This window comes from Protobothrops mucrosquamatus, unplaced genomic scaffold (assembly GCF_001527695.2).
Source record: "Protobothrops mucrosquamatus isolate PMUCROS unplaced genomic scaffold, P.Mucros_1.0 scaffold907, whole genome shotgun sequence".
Classification (NCBI taxonomy): Eukaryota; Metazoa; Chordata; class Lepidosauria; order Squamata; family Viperidae; genus Protobothrops; species Protobothrops mucrosquamatus.
This window is the reverse complement of record NW_015387159.1, coordinates 402,710-430,655: the sequence shown is the minus strand read 5'-3', so window position 1 is coordinate 430,655 and position 27,946 is coordinate 402,710. Positions and strand designations below refer to the sequence as shown.

At 35.9% G+C, this 27,946-nt stretch overlaps 1 protein-coding gene across 1 annotated transcript in view; it reads left to right on the top strand.

Annotated features, from left to right (window-relative positions):
- The window catches only part of LOC107290483 (utrophin), a 133,391-nt gene that overhangs the window by 15,755 nt on the left and 89,690 nt on the right, over positions 1-27,946 (top strand). Inside the window, exon 2 of the mRNA XM_015819364.1 lies at positions 23,248-23,309. Coding sequence (XP_015674850.1) covers positions 23,248-23,309 — 62 coding nt within the window. The remainder of the gene's footprint in view (positions 1-23,247; positions 23,310-27,946) is intronic.

Sequence of the window (27,946 nt, the reverse complement as noted above, 5' to 3'; positions counted from 1 at the left end):
CTTTCCTGTCTTTTTCCATGAAACATTCACGTTTAATTCTTCTCAAGGTTGGAAAATTGGCCAAGATAAAAGTTGGGAGGGCTTACGGATCCTTGGGTAGGACCTTCCAACTTAGCATCAGATTACTTCAGCTCTAGAGCCAGTGTAGATTTATGCTGTCCCATTCATTTCTGTGAGAATTTTAAAATGGGGAAGGCTTTGAAAAAAACCCCAGAAATCCAGATTTCGCCTTCGGTTACTTACCCCTTTTGTGAAGAATATGAAAGGGTCTTAGATTTCTTGAAGGTACCTAGGAAGGACTTCTTAGCCCATTTGATAAGCTGTTGATGTGATTGATAGTTCATTTGCTGCATTCATTTGCAAATTGATGCTGAGGCAGATTTGGAAGTTTGTACAGAGCAATGCATTTTTTAAGAAACAAATAGTTGGATGTTTTTAGAAATTGCAGGGCAGTGCCAGGATACTACTTGCTTGGTCTTTGGAAATGGGAAGAAAATGCCACACCAAATTAGATATTTGTCTTATTTCATTTAACAGGCATCCACTGCCTTTTACTCAGTCTACTTTTGAAATGGTTTATGTTTTAGTATGGGGTTTGGCCTATTGTGTTAAATGGGTGGGTGGCGGAAATGGAATTCTTTAAATTCTTAAGGACTCTTGAACAATTCTCTGATTGGATCCCGTGAATGTTCTTTCTTTTTTTGCAGGGCTACAAATGATAACCTGGAGCAATTTTGTTAGTTTCCAACAGTTGTTGGTATTTATGGTGATTTGCATGTTGTCTTAACGCCTGACTGTAATTAATTTTAGATTTTTAAATGTGCTTGCCAATTGCCTAGTTCCACCTTCAAGGTTTTTAGATGTAACAAACCTGGCATGGGCTAAATATCACAGCATTATTTCATGATAAAAGTCTGGGTGAATAAACTCTGGGATTTGTAAGGAGTTAGTTTGCAGAATATTTTCTTCCTTAATCTTTCCAAGCTGCTGACCTGTTCAGAATAGCCTTGATTCTTCCAAGGCAGCCTGCCCAGAATGGGCAGTATTAGAAATGACAAATATATTAAGTGAGAGCTTGGCTAAAACACACAGTTTGCAATTTTAAACGTCTAAAAAATAGACCTGGTTGCTAATATGGCTTGATTTGCAGGGACCTGAAATACTGTTGGGCATTCATTCAGCCATGGGGAAGACAGACTCTTTCCTTTCTCATGTCACACTTGACCTATTGAGCCTTTATTGCTGATTGCGTGTGGCACAGACAATGTAAACTGAACTGTATTCTAAATTAAATGGTGCCGAGAGAGACATTCCATACAAAATCCTTCCCACTGCTGTCCTGAAGCTAACTTTTATGATGCCAATTAAACATTCCTAGTCAAGATCAGGAGCACCATTAACTTCTGTCTGTTGTTTCTTTATTAACCAAAGAAATCCAATGGTTTGTTAAACTTTTACTTTGGGACCTAGTTGTCTTAAAATCCTTTCTATTACTGAAGCCAGCTTTTCACAGAGGTCATATGCTTGGGTTGTACCACATCAGAATGCTAATCAGTGTGCAGGACTGAATATTTCCCCTTCACTGGAATTCCATCAAACACTTAGTGCTAAAGTTGTGCATGGACAGGTTTTTATTCCAGGGAATCAATTGTAAGAATTTTAATCTGTCTAAAGCAGGAGTGGCATGATTTTACTAGTGGTGCTCTATGCATTTGTTAAGAAAAGCTTGGGAAGACAGTTTCATTGATCACTCATAGCTCTTCCCTCCCCAAAAAAGGGAGTGAGACTTCGAGGAAAAAAAAAAAAGATGAATATTGGGTTCTCTCTTCCATATATAGGAGTCTCCCCTGGCTTGAAAACTCAGGTGATCACAAAAGGATTCCTTGTTGAAACAGGACATTTTTGTTTCTACTTTACAAACCAACCATCATAGAATGGGACTAATTGTTTTATGGTAGCAATGTAACAATTTGTTGTGCTTTTGACTGTCAGCGGACATCCAAGATATGTATTAATTATATTTATATACAGCCTTATTTTGTATAACTCAAGGCGGAGAACATAATGTTCCCACTTCCAATATTCCAACAACAACAATCCTCTGATGGATCGGATTGAGAGAAAATGACTGGCCTAAATTCATTCAGCGGGCTTCATTCTTAAGGGGGCACCCAGTTTCTAGTTGCTTTGACCACTGCACCAGAGTAGCTCCTAGTATAACAGTAAGGCATTGTTGGCATTGTGTAAATAATAAATAAAGTTCCACAGTCATGATCAAAGTCTGTTTAATTGCTTGCTTGCTCTACATGTGGGAGCCCAGCATTTGCAAGGAGATCTTGAATTTTTTCATGACACGGACATTTCAGGGACAATTTATCTGACTCTTTATATGCTGCTCATGTGAGTAAACTGTGACTTTTTTCTAGCTCAAATAATCCACTCAAATGCAGATGGACTAATTATGAATGGCTTCTATAAAGCAATATTCTGTTGAGGGCCTGCAGAACAGGAACAGAATGCTTCTGTATTTAAATAGTCTTCCTTGTTCTCAGTTGGGCTTGACGTTTTGATTAGTTCTTAATTTAATGAAGTTGTTTGTACATAACAAAGTAGGTAAATTAAGAGCGAGTTATATAAGTTTTGCAAATACACGAATGGCAATTGCTTGCTTTAAGGATATAATATTTAATTTAGACCAACTGATTCAATCATTAAAAAGTGCTTAATAGTCTTGTTTGTTAGACAAAACTGTTTTGTAGTAAAAACGACATCATCAAATGGAACTAACTCCCAAACTTCTACTTTTCTAGTCTGGATTTTGAATTTGAATGTCTTTATTTTCTTGATCTTTTTTCTCTCCCTTCTTTTACATACAGCACATTTGTTTTCTAGTGCATTCTTTCATAGCAATAAAAACACTATTCTGCACTTAAGCTCTACAGTGACAGCAGGGTACAAGGATGTAATTTCATAAAATGGCTGGAAAGTTTTATACTAGATCTGAGACATAAAGTGTTCTCCACCCATTTGGCCAGCCACAAAATAAGTACTATGATTTTTGTGGGGCAGCTCCAGTTGGCTACCAATGAGGAGACTGGTTCCTTGCTAAGAGGGTCTGGTGTCCCTGCCAGAACCTAGTATATACAGCTTTAAACATATTTTTATATTTAAACCATCTGTCTGCTTTCAGCCTGAGGAAAACCTTGTAAAATCCAAAGTCCTTGTTTTGGCTTTGCATTTATCAGGTCTGAGACTTGCTTCCTGTTACCCTCGCTGGTTGCTCCAGCAAAACATTGCAAATTACTCATGCATGTACGAGGCTTAAATTCAATAAAATGGTCTGTGAGCGGAGGAAAAAAACAGACAACAAGCAACCTGGCTACTATAAAATCAAGAACTTGAAAAGAAATGGGAACATCTGATGAGTGCAAGGTGAGCCAATGTTATCCTCTCAGACATCTCCATTAGCGCCTGCTATGTTCTCTGACTTATTTGATTTTATTTGAAAAATACTTTAAAAAATAATAAAAAGGGAAACTGGGAAGTTGCAAGCAATGTAACTAGCTTTCAGCATCATATCTATTTCTAAGAATTCCTTGGAAAATGGATGGTAGCTTCAGCTTAGTATTTTGTTTGGAAGGATGACCACTTTTTCAAGAAAAATTGTCATGAAGACTACTCCATCCATTTGCACATTGTTTTGCAGGATGTGTAGTGGGGAAAACTACACATTGGGGAAAACCAATAGATAAAGAATAGGGCTGTGCAAATCTTTAAAGGGACAATGTGTTACTTTAAGTGGAATGCAAAATGCTCGTAACTGACAAAAGAGAATGGCTATGATGCTTCGTTCATCAAAAGTGGCTTCTGCTCATGCGTTCTATATGCACTATATAGTACATCAGGGGTCTTCAAACTTGGCCCTTTTATGACTTGTGGACTTCAACTCCCAGAATTCCTCAGCCAGGCACACTGGCTGAGGAATTCTGGGAGTTGAAGTCATAAAAGGGTCAAGTTTGAAGACCCCTGTGGTACATGAATAAGTCCATGCTTTCCATCAAAGCAAAATGGCTGAGTGAGAAAGATTGGCAATGTCTCAGGCTGGCAATGTTAAGGCAAAGATTGGCAATGTTAAGGCTGAACAACTTATTGCTATGAATCAAAGAAACTAATTGAAGTTGATCTGCAGAGGCTTAAGAAACAAGCATGGTTGCCCTGGTCACATGCAGTTTGGTTCTTATTCTTACACTAATTTGTTCATTTGAGGAGTTGATTTTCTCAAACATTCCAATTATTGCACAAGCCTATGAAATAATAATAAAGTATTCCAGTTCAGTAATGGATTTAATTTTTCAAAGATAAGAATAATATGAATATAGATAGGCTTATGCTTAAGTCAAATATTGTCTGTAATTACCTTATAGCGAAATAGAAAATATATTCTTGTATACCTAACATATGCATATGAAGTATATTAAACTTCCATTGCTTCATTTTGTTACTTTAAAAATTCTGAACTGATGTAGTATACTACTCTGTAAGCTTAGTTTGAGAAAAAGGCCACACCTGTTGTTAGTTCATCAGGACATAGGAATTCCATTGCAGTCACTACTCACATCCTCTTTCCTCTCCAAGTTCAGTGCCCTTGTGGCTTTGCCTCATCTTGTAACTGATACACACTAAGCAGCCATTCTCACTGAGTTTTTTTTACTGTCTCTAGATTGGAGTTGAGTTAGAAGTTGAATATGAGGTCTGCATGCTTCTATTGCTAGGGCTTGAAGATGCTGGGGGTAAGCCAAGAGAAGGGGGGGGGGATTTACAACAGCTGCTGTTTTCTGAAAATTACAGTTGCATCAGAATTGAGGAGGATGCAAGTTTGCCAATTCCTGATTTTTTACCTGATGAGGCAGGAAGCAAAGATTAGAGAAAATGTTGGGGGAAAAAATATGGGGAGAAGAGGGTGATCCCACAGACATTCCTTCAGCTTGAATTTTTAAAGCTGAAAGTTTGCATTGGGCTGTACTTTTATTGTCTCATTGGACTTTTACATTGAGTGAATCATATGAATGCACATTTGAATATATATATTTACTTTGTGCAGTCACAAATCCTTTTACATCTTAACAAAAATACTTAAGAGAGGGTGAGACTACCTGGTTTAGTGGCTTTTGACAGCAGAAAGAGTTAGTGGTCATGATTAGGATTAATAAACCTATAAGATCTGAGGAAGATTTTAAGTCAGAAAAGTTTCAAAATTGTAGTTGCAAGTTCAAATGATGGGATTGCAGTCTCCTACAAATTTGACCAAAAACAGTTTTCAGGATAAGTGAGTAATATCAAGATGCTTGAATAGCTTGTTCCTGGTATATCTTTCTTGTATAAAGTGTCTGGCACACAATGCTTTAGAAGGCAGAAACAAAATTCAAAATCATCTTCATAGAATAGAGAAAGATAAATGCGAAGATATTCACTAAAAAAAAAGAATGATGAAAGGCTCAAATACAGTGTGGGAAATATCTGGCTTTGAAAAGAAGACTGAAAAATATTGGAATGGAAGTTGATCACAAGTTGCAGATGAGTCAGCTGCAGTGTGACATGACTGGACTACAACGAAAGCAATTATAGGATATGCCAATAGAAATATAGTTTTCAAATCACAGAAAATAATAATTCCACTACATTCTGTATTGGACAAACACCTACTTGGTCTCATATCCACTGGCACACACCATATTCTGAGATTCAGAAGGACAGTGAGAATGATTCAGGAGACCATAGAAGTCTTACAAGGAAAGACTGAGGGAATATTATATTCCTTTTCTTTCTTTTAACCATCTTGATCTTTATTTTCTTCAAAGCTTGATTTCTTTTAATTTTTTTCTTTGTCCTTTCTCACAAAATTCTTCAAGTCTTTAACAAGCTTCTTTTATAATTAATATTATCCAGGTTACTCTTAATTAATTAATTAATTATCTAATTAAATAATTGATTAATTAATTAATAATTAAATAATTAAAATTTTCCAGGTTACTCTTTTGGTTTGTTATTTATATATCTCTTTTAATTATTAAAACATTAATTGGTTTCTTTTGTATATCCATTGCAGAATATTTTTTCATATCATTTGTGAGGCTTGTCATTTTTAAAATCATTTCAGATCAGTGTCTGTCTCAGGTAAAATTTCTTCCTCTTTCATAACATATTTTAAACACAGTTTTAAAATTAAATTCTGGATCCATTGTTTAAAAATATCCTTGAATGTTGAAATATTTTACTTTTATTCTGTTTTATAAAGTCAAAGAAGTGTTCTTCTTTAGATATAATCTTTAGTTCTTTCTATTTTCCTCCAATCTTCAAAGATCCATTGTATCGTTTAAAAAAACCTCAAAACAAAAGTATTTTTTCTATGAGAAGAATTCTAATAATTGCAAAATCTTATTTCAAATTCTTCAGGAGCATTAGTCTGTTTGTAATTTTTCAAAATCAAAGTTCTAATCATCCTTTTGCTGTTTATTGAAAAAAAAGTCCTTAAACTTGTTTTTAAAACTTCTTTTGCTAAGGATTGAAGGAAACTCATCTGGTGTTTTCAGATTTGTTGATCCAAAGATTCCTAATAGCTAAAAAGCAGTTAACAAGCAATTTCCAAAAGTGATCCGAAAAGGAATTACACAATTACATTTTAAAGGTGCCAACTATGGTTTGAACAATACATGCAAATGAGTCAGGATTCCACCTATATTAAGAGCTCATTTGGACACCTAGGTGATAATCTTAATTGATAACCATGTTGAATTATTTGTTTATTCTTTCCCTACGTGAAATACTGAAAAATCTATCATTTAAGAATCTATTGATTTTGCATTTGTGAAAAAAAGCAATCAATCTGATACTTAGTAGAAATTGATCTATTCATTTAATCAAATATAATACAGGTAGTTCACAATTGGGACTGGCAACTCTATCCCTAAGTAACATGGTTGTAAAGTGAAAAAAAAATCATATGACGGTGCCTGACTTACAATGGTCGTTCGTCAGTTCCAGCTGTGGTTGTTAAGTGAATCATGACAGGTTGTTAAGTGTAATGTCATGTGACCACAGCTTGCAACTGCCAGGTTTCCTTTTGACTTTATTTATCAGAAGCTAAATGTGAAGGTTACAAATAGCAGTCACATGATTATGAGATGCTACAATGGTCATGCAAACCATCAAGTTTATGCGGGTTGCCAAGCACACAAACATGTGACTCTGGAGGTGCTGTGACAGTTGCAACTTTGAGGACTGGTCATAAGTCTCCTTATTCAGCACCATTGTAACTTCAAATGGTTACTGAACGAATGGTTAGTAAATGAGGATTACCTATACTGAATCCTAGACTAATATATGGCCTCACTTTACTTTAGTTGTAACTGCTACTGCTGCCTTCTCCCTTCTTGCACTTCCATGAAAAAAATTACAATATTCGGTTTGTACCTTATATCCAACCAGATTTTATTATTTTGTCCAAACTTAAACCACCTTAATTTACATAATCATGATTGCCCTGGTATAAACAGTAAGTGGATTTTTCTAAATTGAATAGAAGAAGCAAAGAGACATCTGGAAGCTGACACTTCTCCTAGTGAATCTCAATAAGTACTAAATCATATTTTGGCATAACTTCTTGCAGCCTTCTATTTTTAGGTGAAAAGAGACAAATTCAATTCACATGATTGAGAAAGCCTATAGTTTGGCACGATATTTAACTGTGCTGTTTGGCAAACTAGTATGAGAACTCAGTAGAAATCTACAAAGTGGTGACTGTGAACTGAGTTAGGAACTAAATTGGCAGTCAGTTTTGGATATCATTCCTGATTTCTTTTTCAGCTTGGTTAAAAGTTCTCCCTATTTTAGACTGAAAATAACATAAAGGCACAGCATCTTAACTAATGGCATGTTAAAATAAGTCTGCTTTATGAGCTTTAGTTTGGACTTGATTGTTTCCCACTAACTGTCAACAAAACATTGTTTGAGTTCAGATGTCATAATAAGCCACTGTTACTCAAAAGTGGAGGCAGAAACTCCTGTATGTGGGAAAAAGAGGGAGAATATGTAATCTGCAGTATCTTCAGTTATGGCTAAAATCATAGTTTAGTAGGAAAATAAAAACTTCTTCAGCATTTGCTGAAAGTTGGAAAAGAATTGGTGAATGGACAGCAGAGGAAAGAACACATTTATTGTTTATACAGTATATTTGGAATTTAAGCCACCATTTGATTTGGTGTATTTCAACACCATGTTTTGGTTTTCTAGATTATAAATTCTCATTTTTACGTTTTGGGATCACAGTGGAGTAATAGTATGATGTTTGTTCCAGCCCTGGATGTTACTGGTTGAATTAGGTGAAGAGTTGACATTGTGAGTGTCACTGCACTACTGCATCGCCACCCAGGGGTTCAGTAGATCAGAGGTCCCAAACCTTTTGGACACCAGGGACCAGTTATATGGAGACAGGGTTTTCCGCAGACCGGAGGGGGCATGGTTTTGTGTGCTGCCTGGATCCCACAGATGGGGCTTTGCTTGTTTGTGCGGACTGGTTGCTGGCATGCTGCAGCCCAGTACTGGTCCATGGACGGGGGTTGGGGACCCCTGCAGTAGACCAATAGTGCCCTATCTCTCCAGAGGCCCAGTAGACCAGCCTTTCCTTCGGCTGCTGGAGATAGGGTAGACCACTCTTCCCCTAACCCTCTGGAGGCCAGGCAGACTGATGATCCCTCTATCAGTTGCCATAGAGTGGTCAGCTGCAGCCAGGTTGGCAGGTCTGCTCCCATTGCTCCCATTCCCACTGGGTTTTTTTGTCTTTGGTCATAGTTTTTTTTTCTGTTTAGGTAAGGAAATATCTCAAATGATGGTGTAATGGGTCACCGGTTGTTGAATATAGTGCTAAATCAAGATTTTTAATTTTGATCTGATGCAGTTCTTCGTCCAACAATCTAATTTGTTTAGTGCAAAACAGATGTTTTGTTGCATTGCCTGTTTCTTCGATTATCAGGAGAATGGTGGAAACATTTCTTATAAAAAGGAAGTACTAATATTTTAATAACTTTCAAATGTATTTTTGATGAAAGATTGAAGAAAAAAGTGTTTGGAGAGGAATGTTCTTTTTCAGTAAAATAAGGAGAAGGCTAAGCAAAAGCAGGTGTGCTGGGAATATTTTAAATAATGGTATTTATTCAAACTTTTTTGCTGAAGGCTTATATATATTAATATAATCTCTTCTGAAGTCACATATTTGTGAACTGCATATTTGTATATTGTCAGAACTTGTTCATATTCAAACTGAGCATGTTCCTGTATTGATATTTATTACTCAGAAATGCACTGTGCCTTGCCATAATTTACTAAAAAAAATAGTATGGATAGTTGAGCCATAGTTGAAGATTTGTATTCCATTACATTGCAATCTATTTTTGAAGCATCTGCAACAATTCGATAGTCATAGTGCATCTATCAGGATTTGTTATAGGGCAAGGGGGATTCATGTGTCTGTTTGAGCAGGGTAGATTGGCAGCTTTGCAGTTACTATTAACTGGTATCCTGAAAATAAGCTGAGCAAATTAGAGAAAAAGAGTCATGGAATAGTTGAACCGAGGTTGTGAAGAGAAGCTCCATCAATGAGTAGGAATAACAGCCAATGCCACTAACGTGAAGGTGGTAGTAAGGAAGATTTCCAATTAATACACCAGCAAGACAAAGCTGATAGGATGACGGGTTTGTATCGTATATGTACTATATGTGACACACACTTATACTGTTGAGCTGCCACATGTAACTGGATAGCCATGGAGCCTAGGTAATCGCCTATTAAAAGATTGGAAGGCATTTGAGCACTTTGGGAGAACTTCAAATACAGGTAGTCTTCAACTTACGACGACAGTTGAGCCCAAAATTTATGTTGCTAAATGAGAAATTTATTAAGTGAGTTTTGCTCCATTTTACCACTTTTCTCACCACATTTGTTAAGTGGATCACTGCAGTTCTTAAATTAATAACACGGTTGTTAAGTGAATCTGGTTTCCCCATTGACTTGACTTGTCAACAGATCGCAAGAGGGAATCACATGACTCTGGGACACTGTAACCATCATAAATGTGAGTCGGTTGTCAAGCATCCGAATTTAAATCAGGTGACCATGGGGATGCTGCAATGAACATTAGTGTGAAAAATGGTCATAAGTCACTTTTTTCAGTGCCGTTGTAACTTTGAATGGTCACTGAATGAACTGTTATAAGTCGAGGACTACCTATATTAGTTTAGGAGGATTCATAGACATCCCCTACAAAGCTGCCTTCCTTTTAAACACAACACACCAAAAGAATCAACTATCTCAACAGCCATGGACTACTGAAGTAATATCACTGAAACTTTAGCAGTAAGGAAGAAGACAAACTAGAAGATGAGTGGGTATGTAGGTAAGTACTTTTAAACATCAATGTAGCATATGAAATTTCTGATCTGATTATACACTAAATGCATTTTCATTAGACTGTTATGATTTTAAAATAATAGGTTGAGATATTTTTGGTTTGGGAGGAAAGAAAAAAAAGGTTAAGGTCATGCTTCAAATTTTTGAGGTTTCACACTGAATTCTTGGCTTCTGGTCTGGGGTGGAAGCTATTAGGAATCCCTGGTGAGTAATCTTGTTGCAGTTTTTGTCATGCAAAGAAACGAATGACTGGATATAATAAGTAAGTTCACAAAATTACGTATTTTGGAGATATTGTATAAGTTTGTCCTTTTTTCTGATTTTCATAATAAAGGCAACTGATACTGAGTTTCAAGCAAGCTTCCATTTTTTTATTTCTTACTCATAAAAGCTTTTTAAATTAAAATATACTCATTTTATAGAAATGAAACCTGCCATCATTGAACAAAATTATATGGAGACTTGAACATAACTAAGATTAATTTTGAAACTTTTGAAACTGTGCTGCAACGTTTTTATAAATATTCTTAAATGTAAATGGGAGTCTTTTTTTTAATATGGATAGGAGCCATTAGCCATTGTTACACCCCTCCTCCAGCCAGATTTCCTTGGCATGATGTTTCCACAAAAGTGAAAACTTTAATTGTGTTAAAAAGGAAGGAGATGAATCATTGTCCAAATTTTCATAACATGATGTAGTTCAATATTTATTTGAGCAAACTTCCTTTTATCTGGAGATAAAATAACTATGGGGAAAATAGTCAAAATGCCTGTATTTATTTCTAGCAGGTTATAGCTACCAGACTATGTAAAAATCTAATTCAATGCTCAGTTCTGTTTTAAAATATTAAATATAGCAATAGCACTTAGACTTATATACTGCTTCACAGTGATTTACAGCCCCTTCTAAGTGGTTTACAAGTCAGCGTACAGCCCCCCAAAATCTGGGTCCTTGTTTTACCAATCTCAGAAGGATGGAAGGCTGAGTCAACCTTGAACTGTCAGAATTGAACTACTGGCAGTCGTCAGAGTTAGCCTGCAATACTGCATTCTAACCACTGCGCCACCACAGCTGTCACAAAATATGTGATTTTGTTAATAGAATTATTGAATCATTGAATGCAATGAACTTCTTAAGATTAAAAAAAATCAGCTATATTAAGTATAGTGATTTCAGATCTTAAAGTTGTTGTTTGTGTTTATTTTCGTTGCATAAATTCACAGTCTTGTCTCCATGATAATAGATATGTTTTGCTAAGTAATACAATAGTTAAATTTTTAAAAGATGCAGTTCTAATAGTACTCGGTTGGAATCTAATGAGTAGAAAAGTTGGTTGCCACTTTCTACTGTAAAGACCACAACTTATTTATGAAAAGTTTCAGAAGTTCTTGTTACACACAGCAGATTTATTTATTTCTTAGATTTTTATCCCGCCCTTATTAATTCATGAGTAACTCAAGGTAGAAAACATACATAATACTCCTCCCTCTTGCTATTTTCCCCACAATAAGAACCTGTGACAGGATTGGTCTGAGAGAAGAGAGTAACAGGCCTAAAGACACCCAGCCAGGATGACAATAAAATGGCAGATGACAAAGGAATGGAGCATTTCATTGGCAGCTTCCTCTCAATTGCTGGATCTTGTATCTGAGATTATTTATATACCAGTGCTGTACTCTGTTATTGAAAATGCTCTTCCACCAATTATTTGGCATAGATTACTTGCAGGATCATTTCCTTCTCTATCATTGGCTTTGCTCTCTGAGTTTCAGTGGGGCATCAACAATCAGTTTTGCTATGGAACAACTTGCTGTTAGAAGTCAGGCAGCTTCCTTGTTACAAATTATATATTTTATTATTTTTATTTATTAAGTTTGTTTGCTGCCCATTCCACCATGATCACAAGGGTTTTTAAGCTTTTTTTTAAAAAAAATAAGTCCAAATAATATTTTGGTGGGCTTTAACAGATTGATTTCGGGATTTTGTTGTTTTATAGTCTGAGTTAGCTGCTTGGAGGCATAACATGGGAAAAGAGGCAGATTACACATTTTTAAATAAATAAGGTTCTTGGGCTGCTAGGCCCACCAGGAAACCAGAAAGGTTTGAGAACATATTGTGCAACGGGAAGTCTGCTAACGCAACATTTGATTCCAGTTTTATGACATTTGAGGAGTTCTAAAATTGAGACAGTTACCTTTTCTATAATATAAATGAAGATAAATCAAACATTCCAACATTTATTTAAGTGAGCCAATAAAACTGATAGTGATTTTTTCAACATCTTTTAAAATATTTAAATGATGTGACAAAACCCATTTTTTAAGACAGTAAAAAAAGAAGAGTGCCTAGAAAATAGTGTATACATCTGGCTTGTCATGTTTCTTCTCATGTTTTGGAAAGTGAGCCATATTGCATCAAAATTAAATGTTTATTTTTCTTATCTTTGCCTGGATAAGAATGCCTTCTGTCTGACAAAATCTGTGTTGATAGCTTGTATTTATGAAAAGGGGTTGACAAAAGCAAATAGGGCAATATAAGCTAGCAAATACAGTAGCAATTTAACAAGCATTGGCTTGCTTAAAATGTGGTTGTTTTCATTCTTGTACTACATGAAGCTCATTAAAGTCACTTTTTGTATATCAGTCTGAAGTGCAATAAAAGATGGAGCACAGTGAAGGAATTAATAAAGACACTTCTATTCTTTAGTACTGCATTTTCATCTTTAAACATTGCTGAGCAGGTGCCAACAAATGCAAAACAAAGTCTTTTGTGAGATTTATTTTGTAGCTTACTTTAACATTCTAATGGTACAAATCCAAGGAAATGGCACAACACTGTATTTGATATTATTTCCAAAAGAAGTAGGGTGATTTGGTTTAATCTTTTGAGAGGGATATAAAAGCAATCTAGATACTATATTGGGTTGATCCTCATCTTTGATGCAACATCATATATAGAGAAATCCATAACTGGATGACATGGTAAAAAACACAGAATGCTCAAAATTAATGATAAATACTCACTGATTCATTCTGATATCACTTTTTTAGTAGTTACCCCAAAGAATAGGTGGGGAAGATAGAGAAAGAAAATAGATGAATAGCCTATTCTGTGGTTAAAGATGGACTTGTCTTATCTTTAGGATTGTCTATTCTAAAGTGAGGAAGGATGTTGAAGCTTCTGTTTTTATCTGGCTTGCTTGGGTTCATCACTTCCTAGATGCGGGAAGATCTGGTGAGGGAATGCACATTATAGTCATGATTAAGCCACTAATGAATTTAACATCCCTGATCACAAAATCCATTTCTTTCTAAAGCAACTTTTATAGCTTCCAGTGATTGGATTCTTTAACGCTCTGGAGTTGAGGAGTGTTTCGTTCTGAGGAAATTGGTTACTAGATCTGCAGATTTAGAGAAGATAAGTATTGGTAGCTGGGTCCAAATTGATGAGAATCCTGAGACAAAATGGTTGTAAATTGTACCAAGCTTTTCAAACTTTTAAGTGTGTAACAAGACACAAATTAAGAAAGCATTTTCAGTGAAAAGAACGTGACATATTTGGGGCATTGTATTAGGTCTTTCTTTTGTGAAGCTAGCAGGTATAGATATCTTTTATGGAACCATAAATCTGAAGGAAAATTTCAAGCTCATAGTCTTCTATTGATTCTAGTAATATTCAAGGACAGGAGAATGACTCTTAAAGTCCAGTATTAAAAAAGAAAAAATAGAAAAGAATCATATGGTGTAAAATGTACATTTGAACATAGGAAATTGTTTTTCCATTTCATATTTGATGCATGGGATTAACTTTAAGTGTTAAACATTTAAGCCAGAAAGATTCTATTGCAGAAGTTTTATATATATATATAACTGCCTTTGGGCCAGTCACTCTCTCTCAACCCAGCTCATCTCACAGGGTTATTGTGGGAAAAATAGGAGGAGGAAGGTGCATTCTGTATATTTGCACCTTGAGTTACTTTTCAAGTAATAAAGGTGGGATAAAAAGTAAATAAATAAATAAAAAATTCCCTCCCCACTCCCAAATCATTATAGAGATTTTGGCCAACATATACTATATCTTTGGAACTATTGATTTGCTAAGTATTCCCATGGAAAGCAAAGCTTTTCAAAAAATAACTAAGTGTTGATTCCCCCCCCTATTTTATCCTTGTTTCATATCTGTGTTGTAAGGTACATAAGCATCTGGTGTTTTATGCACTTCATAGTGTTCCTTTGAAAACAATTCAGAAGCATCTATTGATTTTAGTTAAGACATCTAGGGTTTGACTGGAGCCTCCGCATTGGACAATATTGCCTTGATCTTGTGCTTGTTTTACTGGCTGTTCATTTGCTTCTGAAGTGACTAAAGATGTTTTGGGAGCTCTTAAAGTCCTAAATGATTTGGGATTATAATACCTATCTCAAGGAATATATTTCTCTCTGTGACCCTGCTTTAGATTCTTCAGACCAGGTATGCTTTCACCACCATTTGAGATAAAATGTGTAGATACTAAAGACATAATGGATTTTAGATAAAATAAGTCATTGATTGGTTATTTTCAGGTTGTGTGTTTGTTTGTTTTTTATTGTGATTGTGTGTTGCCCAGGATAGTCAAGGGATCAAAACCCATTCATTCATGTCTTTCTTTTGTGGAATTTGTAGTCTTTTTAATTAAAATACTAAATTTAGTATAAGTAACATTGTTGAATAATTAAGACATATACAGGAAGGAAAGAGCCATAAGCAAGTGAGAAAAAGTAGCTTTTGTTATTATTATTTAAAGAACTCTGGATGAAATTGGTAACAGTTGGGAAACTGGCAATATAATAGGTTTGAAATAGAAATTTCCATGTACAGTATAGAAGTCAGTTTGGTGTGGAAACAATACTGAATTCTTATTGATTTTGTGATTGATAATTCATAAAGGGCTATTTGGTACCTGATGAATATAGAATATAGAAGCAGCAATATTGTTGCAAATGTTTACAGATTTAATCCCCCCTCCCTCAGTCTCCTGACTGGAGCTGCATGTAACTTAGAGTAACTAAATAAAGGAAGGAAGTACTTTCCATATACACTGTAACCATGCAACATTTGCAGTGGAAAAGATACATTTTGTTCCATGTCTCACTTTCTTTTTCACAAAGTTCTAGCTGATTTAACTTGGATAACAGAGCTGTTTTAATTCCCCAAGCTCTTTTAGTCGAGTTTCTCTTCTTTCTTTCTGCAAACACTTGAATACTTGAGATACAATAGTGGCCAACATGACTTGAATAGAAAAAAAAATGCAAAGAACAGTCTGAGTCTAAGTGTAATTAAACCTTTGGACCTCTTGTTTGCCCAATTTATGTTTTTCTAATGACAAACACATGCTATAGCTTGTAGACAGATGTAGCAATTGAAGGAAACCAGGTTATTTGTTAACTCATAAGTTGTTAAAAATTGGATACAATAGAGTTTCTTCCTGTTCTGTTTCTTACTTTCTCCAGGAAACTCTTACTTATGACTCAGTACTGTTTTGGAGAGTTTCTCCTTCTATTGGCTCCTTTTCATGGCACTTGAATGGTAATCTTTATCCAATCATATATTAGGCATATTATCTAAGTTTGATTTGAAAAAAAAGTCCTTTTTGAGCAAGTATTGTTGCTCAGATATAATTAATGATGGTGGTCATTGGAAAGATAATGACAGTGTATACATTTCTGCGATACTCACTTTACAACTGTTTTTAATAAAGATAAACATACATAATCATATTTGCACCATCGAAAATCACGTTGTTTGAGTTGGTTTGCTTTATAAATCAGTAAATTAAAATAAAATAACAAAATAATCTTTATGCTGCCTTGATATAGCGTTTAATATTAAGTATAAAGGGAGATAAAGTTTCAGTGTATGGGAAACAGATAGTTGCATTTCAAGAAAGGTCTTTCTTCACTCCTTGTTTTCCTGTCTTACATTTTGAGATAGGGAGCTTTGGGGGATATGAGAGAAATCCCTATCAAAATATTAAAAATCTTCTTATCTCTAGATATCCTTGTATTCTTGATACAAAATAGTGACTGGACAGTGGTGTCTCTATGCCATTGTGAGAAGATCTGGGAGGAAGGATTTCAGAAACAAATCAACTTGAGATATTTAGTGTTCCCCAACTTGACTTAATTACTTGTTAGATTTTTCCCCCCCCTATCTTACCTCTAGAAGTTCAAGACAATATACATTGTATTTCCTTTTTCGGTTTTCTTTGCAGAGCAATAGGGAAAACATATATGTATGCAACAATCTGGACTACCAATATAGTCCAGATTTTAATCATATTTTAATTAGACTATATTTAAATATTTCTTCTTAATTAATTTTAACTCTGTAATTGTTATTTATGTATTTTTAATTGATTGTCAGCCGCCCTGAGTCCGCAAGGAGAAGGGCGGGATATAAATTTAATAAATAATAATAAATAATAATAATATGACAGCAGTTCACTGGCTCCTAGTGTGGCTACTGTAAATACAGGAACTGTTGCTGCCATTTCATAGTGCTTGCTTCCCACGCAGTAAAACTTCATAATTTTATAACACGATAAAGTAAAAAGTATGCTTAAATTAACGCATTTGGTTTAAAACAAGTTCTCACTAAGTTAAGTTGGATTTATTCCTTAAAAATTGTTCTAGGATTGTAGCTGTAGTAATTGTTTCTATTTTCTGTAAGACTGATTTGTTTTCAGGAGAAGATCTCTGCTGGTTCAGGAAATTAGAGCAGTGCCGTATAAAGAGAGAGTGGTATAAAGAGAGAAATCATGCGTACTTTCTTACACGTTGTTTGAATGTACTTACTGTGAATTAGAATGCTTCATGATCTTTAGCATTAAAGATATGGTGGAAGTATTCTGCTTCAGAAAATAAATGGTACTCTTCATTTAGCAATTAATCATAATTAGTAGTTTTCATTTCTTCAGAGTGGAATCTTTAATGTTAGATAATGGAATATAAGTATCATACTTGATTTGCATTTTCAGGATTATGAAAATGGTGCCATCTTTTTGCCAAAAATATGATATTCTCTCTCTCTCTCTCTCTCTCTCTCTCTCTCTCTCTCTCTCTCTCTCTCTCTCTCTCTCTCTCTGTGTGTGTGTGTGTGTGTGTGTGTGTGTGTGTCTGTCTCTGTGTCTCTGTCTGTCTGTCTGTCTGTCTGTCTGTCTGTCTGTCTGTCTCTCTCTCTCTCTCTTCCATGTGATAAAGCATGAGTGGATAAGTTATGGGTTAGAAACATATTTAATTTTTTTTTATAGAGAGTTGCCAGGACTTGCTATTGGTATGATTATGTCACAAGATTATGGGCTGAAGTATTACACATTGCAGGGATATTGAGGCTTATTCAGATAATCTGTTTTAATGTTAATATTGTGTCCCCAAAAGAAAATCAAGTGCTTTTTTGCCACTAAATTTAGCTCACTGTTACAGGCTCCAGGGAGGCAAAGTAGAAATTAGTTGTTCCTGTTGGATAGAGGATAAAAGAGTTTACATTTCAAAGTATTTCCATGATCATCTTATCCCAATTTGTGATCCTTCAGATAGGATTGCGGTTCTGAGCCAATGTCTTGTGAGAGCTGTAATCCAAATACATCTGGAAGGTTCCAGATGGTAAAGTTTAGTGTATGTGTCAATCTTTATAATTTGCAAAGTCCAAGCTAGGTTTGGACAATAACTTTGGTGTGCTGGCCATTAAGAAATGAATAAGGTATCGGGTTATAGTACCTCACATTGCATAGATTGACAAAATGTCATTCATACTAGTCTTTGGGTTTCTCGCTTTACATTCTGAATTGGGTAAATATTAACTATAGTTTAATTTGGATGAAAGACCACTTATGAGATGGCTATTTTTCAGCCATAGTTTGAAGTTACAATGGCACTGAATGAAGAGACGACTAACATTTGAAGATATAGCCATTGCAACACTATCATGGTCACATGATCAAAATTCCAGGACTTGGCAGTCTGCACACATTTATGACTATAGGGAAGCTTCAGCTCGCCTATTCCCCCCATCTCGGCCCTTTTGGATACTCTGCACAGGGGCATTTCTCAGTGGCGGTGGTCCAGAGTCTTCAGCAATCTGAAGAGCTGTGGTGACACAGTGGTTAGAATGCAGTACTGCAGGCTAACTCACTGCTCACTCCAGAAGTTCGATTCTGAGTGGCTCAAGATTGACTCAAACTTCCATCCTTCCGAGATCAGTAAAATGAGGACCCAGATTGTCGGGGCAATATGCTGACTTTGTAAATTGCTTAAGAGGACTGTAAAGCACTGTGAAGCAGTATATAAGTCTAATAGTTTATTGCTATTGCTATAATCTCAGCCAGTTGCCATCACCTCCAGGCCTCTACTACAGTCCCAGTGCAACCTGAGGACCTCCGTTTCACTCTGGTCAGCCACCCCAATGCCACAGCACTCTGCAGGTTCTGCTGTGCTCATCTGACCTTTAGTGTGTTCCTTCCACTGCTGACAGAGATAAATGTTTAACCTTTAGTTTTCTCACCTTTCTAAAACAGAAGTCTCCAAACCTGGCAATTTTAAGACTTGTGGACTTCAACTCCCAGAATTCCTCAGCCATTCTGGGAGTTGAAATTCACAAGCTTAAAGTTGCCAAGTTTGGAGACCCTATTCTAGAATAATTAAAACAATTACAGTAGTTGGACCATATAGGTGGGTTTATTACCTTATTGATAAAGTTTCTTGTCGATGTCTTAACATGCTTAAATTGATGAAACTGATCTTTCCATCTGATTAAAGCTGTTCTTATCCATTGGTTGGCTTATTACAAAGAATCTGCTTGTGAGCAGTGATGCAACAAAATATTGTCACACTTAAATAGAATGGGATTATCTTGAATTTATATGAATTTGAGATTAGATAATAGATGGGCTCATATAGTATATTGTACTAATATCATGGCATTTTAGCTAAGATTGAAGAAGCCAAAAGGATTGGAGTTCATATATAGCATTAAACAAGAAACTATGGCTTATAAATGAAACAGCTGGTTTTATAGGTATGCTATACCAATGCTTGATAAATCATATATGGATGATATGAGTGCTCAAATATGAATTCAATGACTTAAGTAACCAGTGTAGAATTGGTGAACTTTGTCCCATAGCAATTAATCCTGCAGGGAACTCGGGACTGGGTTAATGGGATTGATTGACAGCTAAGGTTTCGAGGTTAGTGGATGGTTAATTAGAATATAAAGACCTGCTGAAGTTTGTTAGTATTTACTGAAACCACAATAGATTATTATGCAAGATGCTTGACGTGAAATCTTCCTCTTCTTCTAATTCCTTACTAATAAGGCATATGATCAGAACACTGAACTAATGCAACAACTCCATGTATATAGTTGGTCCAAGGCACACTGGTGTTTTAAAAAGCTCTTAGATCTAATATGAGCTATGGTTTCTAAGGTTTATTTTATAGATTAGCATCATTTGCCAATCAAGCCATTGTGGCTTAGACAACAAATTATGATTAATGAAATGATATCTAGGCACACTGTAAACATAACCACAGAATCTGAGTAAACAAAGGTGTGTTTGCATTTGATTTAAAAATGATTCTAAGATACTCTTGTGAAATGCAGAATGTTTGTGATGTTTGCTCACAAATTTGAGTGGGCTTGAAATGGTTTCCATAGGTCATATATCAAACGTCATGCTTTGAAGAAATCCCTTTTTTACTTCCATGATTCCATGCTCTTTCTAGTGGTCAAATTGTTTTTTGATATGAGTATTTTTAATGAAAAAGTGAAATTCTTTAATAATTGGATCCTCGAAAAAGAACTTTTGCCAATTGAGCAATCCTATTAGCAAAGATTATCACCTAAAGCAGAGAATCATGTTTTAAAATAGTACTGAATAGTATAATAAAAGACATTGCCTAACTTATTAATATTTATTGCATTTTTATGCAAAAAAGGGTTTGTGGAAATACCAGGACATGTGGGTGTGTTTATGTATTCATTATTATTTATACTTTGCAATCACTATTTGATTAAACTATTTATGCCTCACTTTTATATCCTGCCGTCTAGTTCGAAAGGCTGTCTGAACAATTTACAAAATAAAAACAAAACTAAACCTGTCTGCCTTGAAAGTTATAAGGCAAATTGGACTTTAAATAAGTCTCCCCAAAGAAGAAAAACATATCAGGGAAAGAGAAAACAAAGAGAGGAGAATGAATTTAGTTTTGGGCTTCTCACCCATTAGGATTTTGTTGAATATATTGTAGTTTGAAGCGGGCTAATTAGTTCTCCAAAGTTACTGTTGTGATGGCGGTCAACGAGGAAGGGAGTCAGTACTCAATTCCTGTTATCAGAATGTACTGAAGCGCTCTGCTGGATGCAGAGGTGGGGTTTTCTTTTTTGGCAGTGAGCTTGATTTCTAGCATTGCTTTTCCAGCCCACAATCTTTTTGCGTAGGCTTTTCTTATAGCTGCCATCCAAAACTATAAGTAAAAGATTATTGTTTCATCTGGATGAAGAAATGTTTAAAGTAGAAAGAGCTATTGGTATTCAGAAGTTATTACTTTCAGATGTCGATGAACCACAGCTGTCTTTGTCCCTGTCCACTAACTGATCCATTTAGAAGTGATGGGCGGGGGGTTAGAATTCAGCAGTCCTATATCTAAAGGTTGGCTGTGGGTTCTCCGCTCCTGAACTAAATGTTTTAAACAGCAGACTGCCTTCTCTTATGTATGTTTCATAATTGTTCATTAAGAGCATCATTTCCATTTTGAATACAATGGAAGGTTGTACAGTAGCCTTCCCCGGCCTGTTATCCCCTAGGCTTGACATTGTAAAATGCATGAGCTGCATTTTACTATAGGCTATATAGTTTAACCATCTGCCGCAGGAATCCACTGCATCTCACTTATTTTGGCCATGTCATATGGGGGAATTCACTAGAGAAAGCAATTATGTTGAGAAGAGTTAGTGGTAAAAGGAAACCAGGCCACTGAACACAATGGCTGGACACTATCAAATCTGACACCAGCCAGAGTATAGAACAGGGGTAGGCAGTCTTGGCTCTTTTATGACTCGTGGACTTCAAGGTTGCCTACCCCTGGTATAGAACAACTCAAAGAAGTAGTGCAAAATCGGAAGATCGGCCCGTAGAATTGCCAAGAGTCGGACACACTGAATGGATAACAAAATCATCATCAGCATGGCCATTTAAAAACCTTTTAGTGAAGGCGGATCTACCATTGATGTACTTAACAGCTCTTACTATCATTAAATTCTTCTTAATATTCAGGCCAAATTTCTTTTCTTTTAATTTGAATCCCTGCTAGTCTTTGAACTCTTCTCAGTTCCAACATAGGACAAGGTCTGCTCCTACAAGCACATTATGTCCTTTTCGATATTTGTAGATAAATATCATATAGTCTCTTAAAACTTCTCTTATTGGATTATGGTTTTTGTCATTTGCAACAAAATAATGTGATTATTGTTTTAGTTGGAGATAAAAAGAACTAAACTGCTGCACACATTAAGTCACCAGTGTGGGAAGGATGGCTCTATAGGACAGGATCTTCTCAATTCTACTACTGTGAAATTCCCTGCCTAGAGGCATCTCTTAAAATCCCTCCTGCTGTCTCTTAAATTGCATGTTGAGACAGTTCACACAAGCTTTTGGATGTGCAATGATGGTTCTCCAGTGATTTATTTATGTTTGTTAGATGATGTTTTTATGGATGACTGATTTTTTAATGAGGCAATGTATAAAAATCAATGAATAACTTGGCTGTTCAATTCTTCAGTTCTGCCTGGACAGTCTGGGGTGAGGGTTGGTGCATATAGATAGAGCAGTATAATCCCAAGGCAAGCAAATGGAAGCTTGTTACTCTGCAGCATTCTTGGTCTTGTGATTGAAAACCCACAGGCTAATTCCTACTTTTATTTCTAAATTCCTTAAGCAATTAAAGGAAAGGGGAATTTTAAGAACCAGTGAAAAAGAATGTTGACCTTTGTGTCTTAATATAATGGATGATGTCAGAATGAATTTGATGTTCCAAGCACATTTTGAAATAAGCAATATTAGTCCTCTCAAACCTCTGTTTGATAAAAGTAAAAGGAACGAACCAAAGCAAAGAAGAAACAGAAGCCTAACAATTGATTTCGGTGTTTTGTTTCAATAGAGGGAAATCTAACTTTGATATCACATTTTTGGGGGGAAACAATGTTTAATCCAGAGAAGAAGAGGTGAAATATCCAGATATCTCTTAAATACTATCCCCTTTCTTTGTGGAAAGCAATTAAGAGAATTATCTTTGTGGAAGAAAATTAAGAGGACTTTCTGATTGCCTGTTAAGAGTGTCAGGGTCTGAAACATTTTAGCCCAGTAAAATTCAGGAATTTGAAAACTCTTTCTTAGTAATTAGTTTGTATGAACTCTTCATAAAGTATCAGTCTTCAGAATTTGCTTCCGAAAAGATTAACTGTTTTTGAAAATTGTAAGAAAACGTTTGGTCAGCAGGTGCAGAAAATACTATCTTATTTCTTTCCTTTATGAACTCAGTTTACATACTGATAGGGATATGTATTATCCTTGAATTATAAAAATCAAATAGCTTGAAAACCACATTCTAAAATGTTACCCCATGTCTCCATATTCTGATGAACCTCTGTTTTTTTCTTGATAACTTTTCCTGGAAGAAAAGTTTGACAGCTATACCATTGCATAAAAATGAGAACAATATTTAAATTTGTTAACTGTCTTATTTTCTAGATGAACACAAAGATGTACAAAAGAAAACCTTCACCAAGTGGATAAACACTCGTTTTTCGAAGGTAAGGATGGCTCACAGTGGCTCTTCTTTAATCCCTGGCCTACCAGATGTATTGAATTTTCATGCAAGAGCATCAGGTTGAAAAAGGCTAGCTTAAGTTATGTTCAGTAAAACATAGCATCTTCAGTTATGTATTGGATTAAAATATGTTCTAAGTCTAGATCCCAAGCAATATTTGTTTTGCTCTCTCCCTATTTCTCCTTTAAAAGGGCTTCATATTAGCTGCAACCTAATTGTGCTAATCACCCTTTTAAAATGGCCATTTTCTTTGCCACCAAGTTCCTTCTTTCCCCAGCTCCAGTTTGCAGGATTTGGTTAATGCATAACTTTTTGAAATACCTTTCATTGTAAAGGGCCCAGTAATAGACTGCGTACATTATATGTTTCTTGCAAGCTGCCTGTGTTGGCAGAACCTTCTCCAGAGATTCTGACCTTTCTGCAAACAAATGTTTGATTCATTGTCTTTTAAAAGCCGCATGCAAAAATACTACAATCCCCTTCAGAGCAGCGTGGCATTGTCAGCAGTCTGAGTTGGGATTTCAGCCAATGTCAGAAATGCAACTCCAAAGTAAATCTTTTGCTTTTTCCAGCAATGAACAAAGTTATTTCATATCCAGTGATGTGGGTATGGGTGTTCAGTATGACCTTTTATCCAAAAGGAAGACCTCAGTTAAATGCAAGGTTCGGTAACTTGTATAGGACGTTCCCTTGTAGATTTGCTTGTATCTGTATGCATTGACTTTATAGCATTCCTGAGTACAGATAGACTTAGATAGACAGCAGATATACTCAACTTACCACCATTTGTTTAGTGACTGAAATTACAACCATATTGAAAAAAGTGACTTGTGACCATTTTTCATACTAACAACCGTTGTAGTTTCCCCTAGTTACATGATCAAAATGTAGGCCCTTGACAACTGTATTTATGACAGTTGCACTGTCCCAGGGTCACGTGATCACAATTGTAACTTTCCCAGCTGTTTTTTTTTGACAAGGAAAGTCAGTGGGGGAACCTAGATTTGCTTAACCACAGCATGATTCACTTAACAACTCCAAGGATTTGCTTAGCAACTGGGGCAAAAAAGGTTGTAAATGGGAACACAATTCAGTTAGCAACTGTCTTGCTTAGAAGTAGAAATTTGGGGCTCAGTTGTGGACATACGTTAGAGACTGAATGTAGCTGTAATTTGGATAGCACAAATCTAAGGTTGGGGGTTTGCACTCCCTATTTTTTATCTATATATGTTAGATATTATATTAGCGTTGATGGCACTATGTCTCAAAGTAGCCTATGCCCTACAGCTTACTGTAAATAGCACATCGAATATGGTTTTTGCTTAGCAATGGAAGTTCTGAGCCCAATTGTGGTTGTAAGTCAAGGTTTACTGGTTGTATTAGCAATAAATATAATATTTGCTTCCTCCCCTTCTGCACATGCAGTGAACTACACCTGTTGAACAGTTTATTGGATTATAAATAGCAGCTCCTCTCTCTTAATTCCTATAACCACCGTAGATACTCAACAAATAAATTGGAAAAGTTCTTTGGGTCTCCTCTGAGTATATCACTTTATTCTTCCTTAAAACACAAATATATTTGTTCTGGCTTCCAGAAAGAAAGAAAGATCCTGATGCAGAAAGTTGTTTAAGTATAATTTAGTAGGGACTAAATGGCATTTAGTTTACATGCTGGTCCACCTGCTTCTCTGTCTTCTTGTTGAAATTTAGCTTTGGCACATCAGTCAAAGGCCAGGTGCAGCCCTCAGCTGGAGATGTTGCACTCCTCTGCTTTAATGCTGCTTAATATTCATCAACAGTGAAGACACCAGGGCAGGATTTGACAGCAGGAATGCAGGATCTGCTTCAGTGCAGAAAACCTAGGTTATCACCTTTTGAAATGAGTGAAATAAAACATAGATGACTACCCAAAAAGCCTCTTTGTTCTGTTTTATGTTAAAAGATAGTTTAACTTGGATTAAACTCAAATTATAAGTCATAATTCAACAATTAATAGTGTGTAAATGAGTTTACCATAAGGGTACACTTTTTCTTTACCCTGAAGTGTCCAAGCTGCTCTAGGGATGTTTAGCCTTCACGCCTCTTGTTTGTTTCACCAGCTAGAAAAATTAGTGGGATTTTGCTCATAATTTGCAAATGGACTTGAAATCATATTTTTACATTCTGCTTTGTGGCCAATCTTTAACTGGAGTTCTGGTATTAAAACCTAATTGTAAATGATTTTGCAGAAAGAGAAAGATACCCAGAAGTAGCTCATATGGATTTGCTTTTTAATGGGCATCATTGTGTGAGCTATTTAGAACTGAGGTTTCTCTGTACAATTTCAAAATTATTATGGATAAAATGAAGAAATACAGGACATGCTTCCATACTCTTCAAATGGGACACACATAATTTTGATTGGACTAGACACTGTGTTAACCTAATTCTGAGAGCTTTGATTTCACTTGAATAGTAATTCCTTACAAATCAGGTTGTTTTCAGTTTAAACTGTATTTTGAAAGGTAGGGCTGTTTTCACTTAGTTATTATCATGGAAGTAAATATAGTTGGTGCTGTTCATTTCTGTTTTAGAAGTAATCAACTATATATGACTTTTTCCTGTACTGTATTTACATTAAAATAAGTAAATAAACTAATGAACTGTTTTTTGTTTTTGTTTTGGTCACAAGTATATCAAAGAGCAAATATCCAGTTCCTCCAGAGCCTCAACAACATTTAATTTGTTGCTTTCTTGAATAACTGGAATGCAAACAGGAATTCAAGCAGAAAAATAAACAGCTAGAAAACCACAATAAAATACTTCTCATTTAAGATGGTGCACTAAATTTAGATGCTGGCAAAATGCACTGTACTTTATTTACTGAAACTGTTCTTCTCTTGCTTAGTGACCTTTCTGCTTTGTCAATCGTTTCCCACATTAAATTCTCATGCTTTGGGTACATCAAATGGAAAATCTTGACACAAGATATCCAAGTACCATATTTAGATACAGAACATGAATTAGAAATTAGTTTTCTATCTATGTACTGGAAATCTTTCCTTTCTTGAATAGTAAATAGCTAGTAGCAACAATCTTCATGTTTGGTTCCTATGAGTTGATGAGAAGGAAAGTTTAATAAGTTGATAGGAAGTTAATGTAATTAAGAGCTAAAGCTCTTAATTACATTCTCTCCCCTTTTTAATATGCTTTATTAAGGTACTCTTTGAATACATACAGTCTTTCTAGCCTTCCACATCCATTTTTTGCTGCCATTAGGGAACAAGACTAAATTTTCTGTATTGGTGGATATGATGGTTGTTTCCAGTTTATGAACATATTTTAGGATCCAAAACTTAGAGCAGGGGTGTCAAACTCAATTTCATTGAGGGCCGCATTAGCATTGCAGTTGCCCTCAGGGGGCCGGGTGGGTGTGGCCAGGGTAGATACGGCCTATTGGGTGGGCGTGGATGGAGTGGGTGTGGCCTACTGGGTGGGTGTGGCCAGTCTACATCATTCGCGACAAGGGTGCCTGTGGGGACCTGGGCAGGAGTGGGATAGATCTGAGAGTCTCTGTCAGAAGGGGGTGGGACCAGGGCAAGTGCCAAGACATGGTCCACTGGCTTCACTGACATGGCTTCACTGTTCCTCTCAGGCCCTGCAGGGGGGGCTTATGGAGCTAAGACTGAATGCGTTTCAGCATAGATGGCCACCACAAAATTGTACATTGGCTCCTAGTTGGCCTCACTGTTTCCAGGATGGCTTCGCGGGCCACATGAAACCACTTTGCGGACCGCATCCGGCCCCCAGGCCTTGTGTTTGACATGTCTGACTTAGAGGTTCCTAGTACAATTTAATATCCAAATTCCTATTGGACTACTATCCTCAAACCTTTTCCCTAAGCTCTTTTATACAATTCCATCACTTAGTTCATGTGACTTGCCATGACTATGCCCAGATAGGTCTGATCCTGAAATTTCTGCCTGAATAGACACATATTAAATAAAAAAAGAGTTTCAAATTATTCATCACTGATGCTTCCCATAAATAAAACTTTAAAAAAACCTCTCATCCAACAATAGTTTAAATAATCTCCCTCCAGAACCTGGTCGTATTTCTGCATTAAGATATTTTGTAAGCTGATTGTCTAAACTTCAGCTATTGAGAGTGTGTGAGTTCAAACTGACTTTGCCTTGTGTTAAATTCGTTGTTGGATGACTTAGAAGGCATTAATATAGAGAAAGGAAAACAGAAACTGGTGATAGATTGGAAACACTCATGCTGAAAGGTGGGAGCAAGCGAAAAAGCGCAAGCTATGCGTAATAGACTTTTCCCCCCAAAAGAAGAATGCATCCTTTGTGAGCTTTATTTACAAAAAGTAGGCTTTTTGAAGCTTGAATCATGAACTTATTGAAGAAGGACATGCAGAAGGGAACCAAGTTCCTAAATAGCTCTTGCTTATTGCATAATGTAGCACTTAATCTTTCCAGATATAGCTTGCTCAGGCTACAGAGGATGACAATCTGAGATGGGAATGAGGGTTGGGGGGGAAATATTTGTTTATCTTTTATACCTTATCATTTCATCTCAAACTGGAAACTTTTTTTTTTCATGGAGAGTTCTAGAGTAGGACATTTCC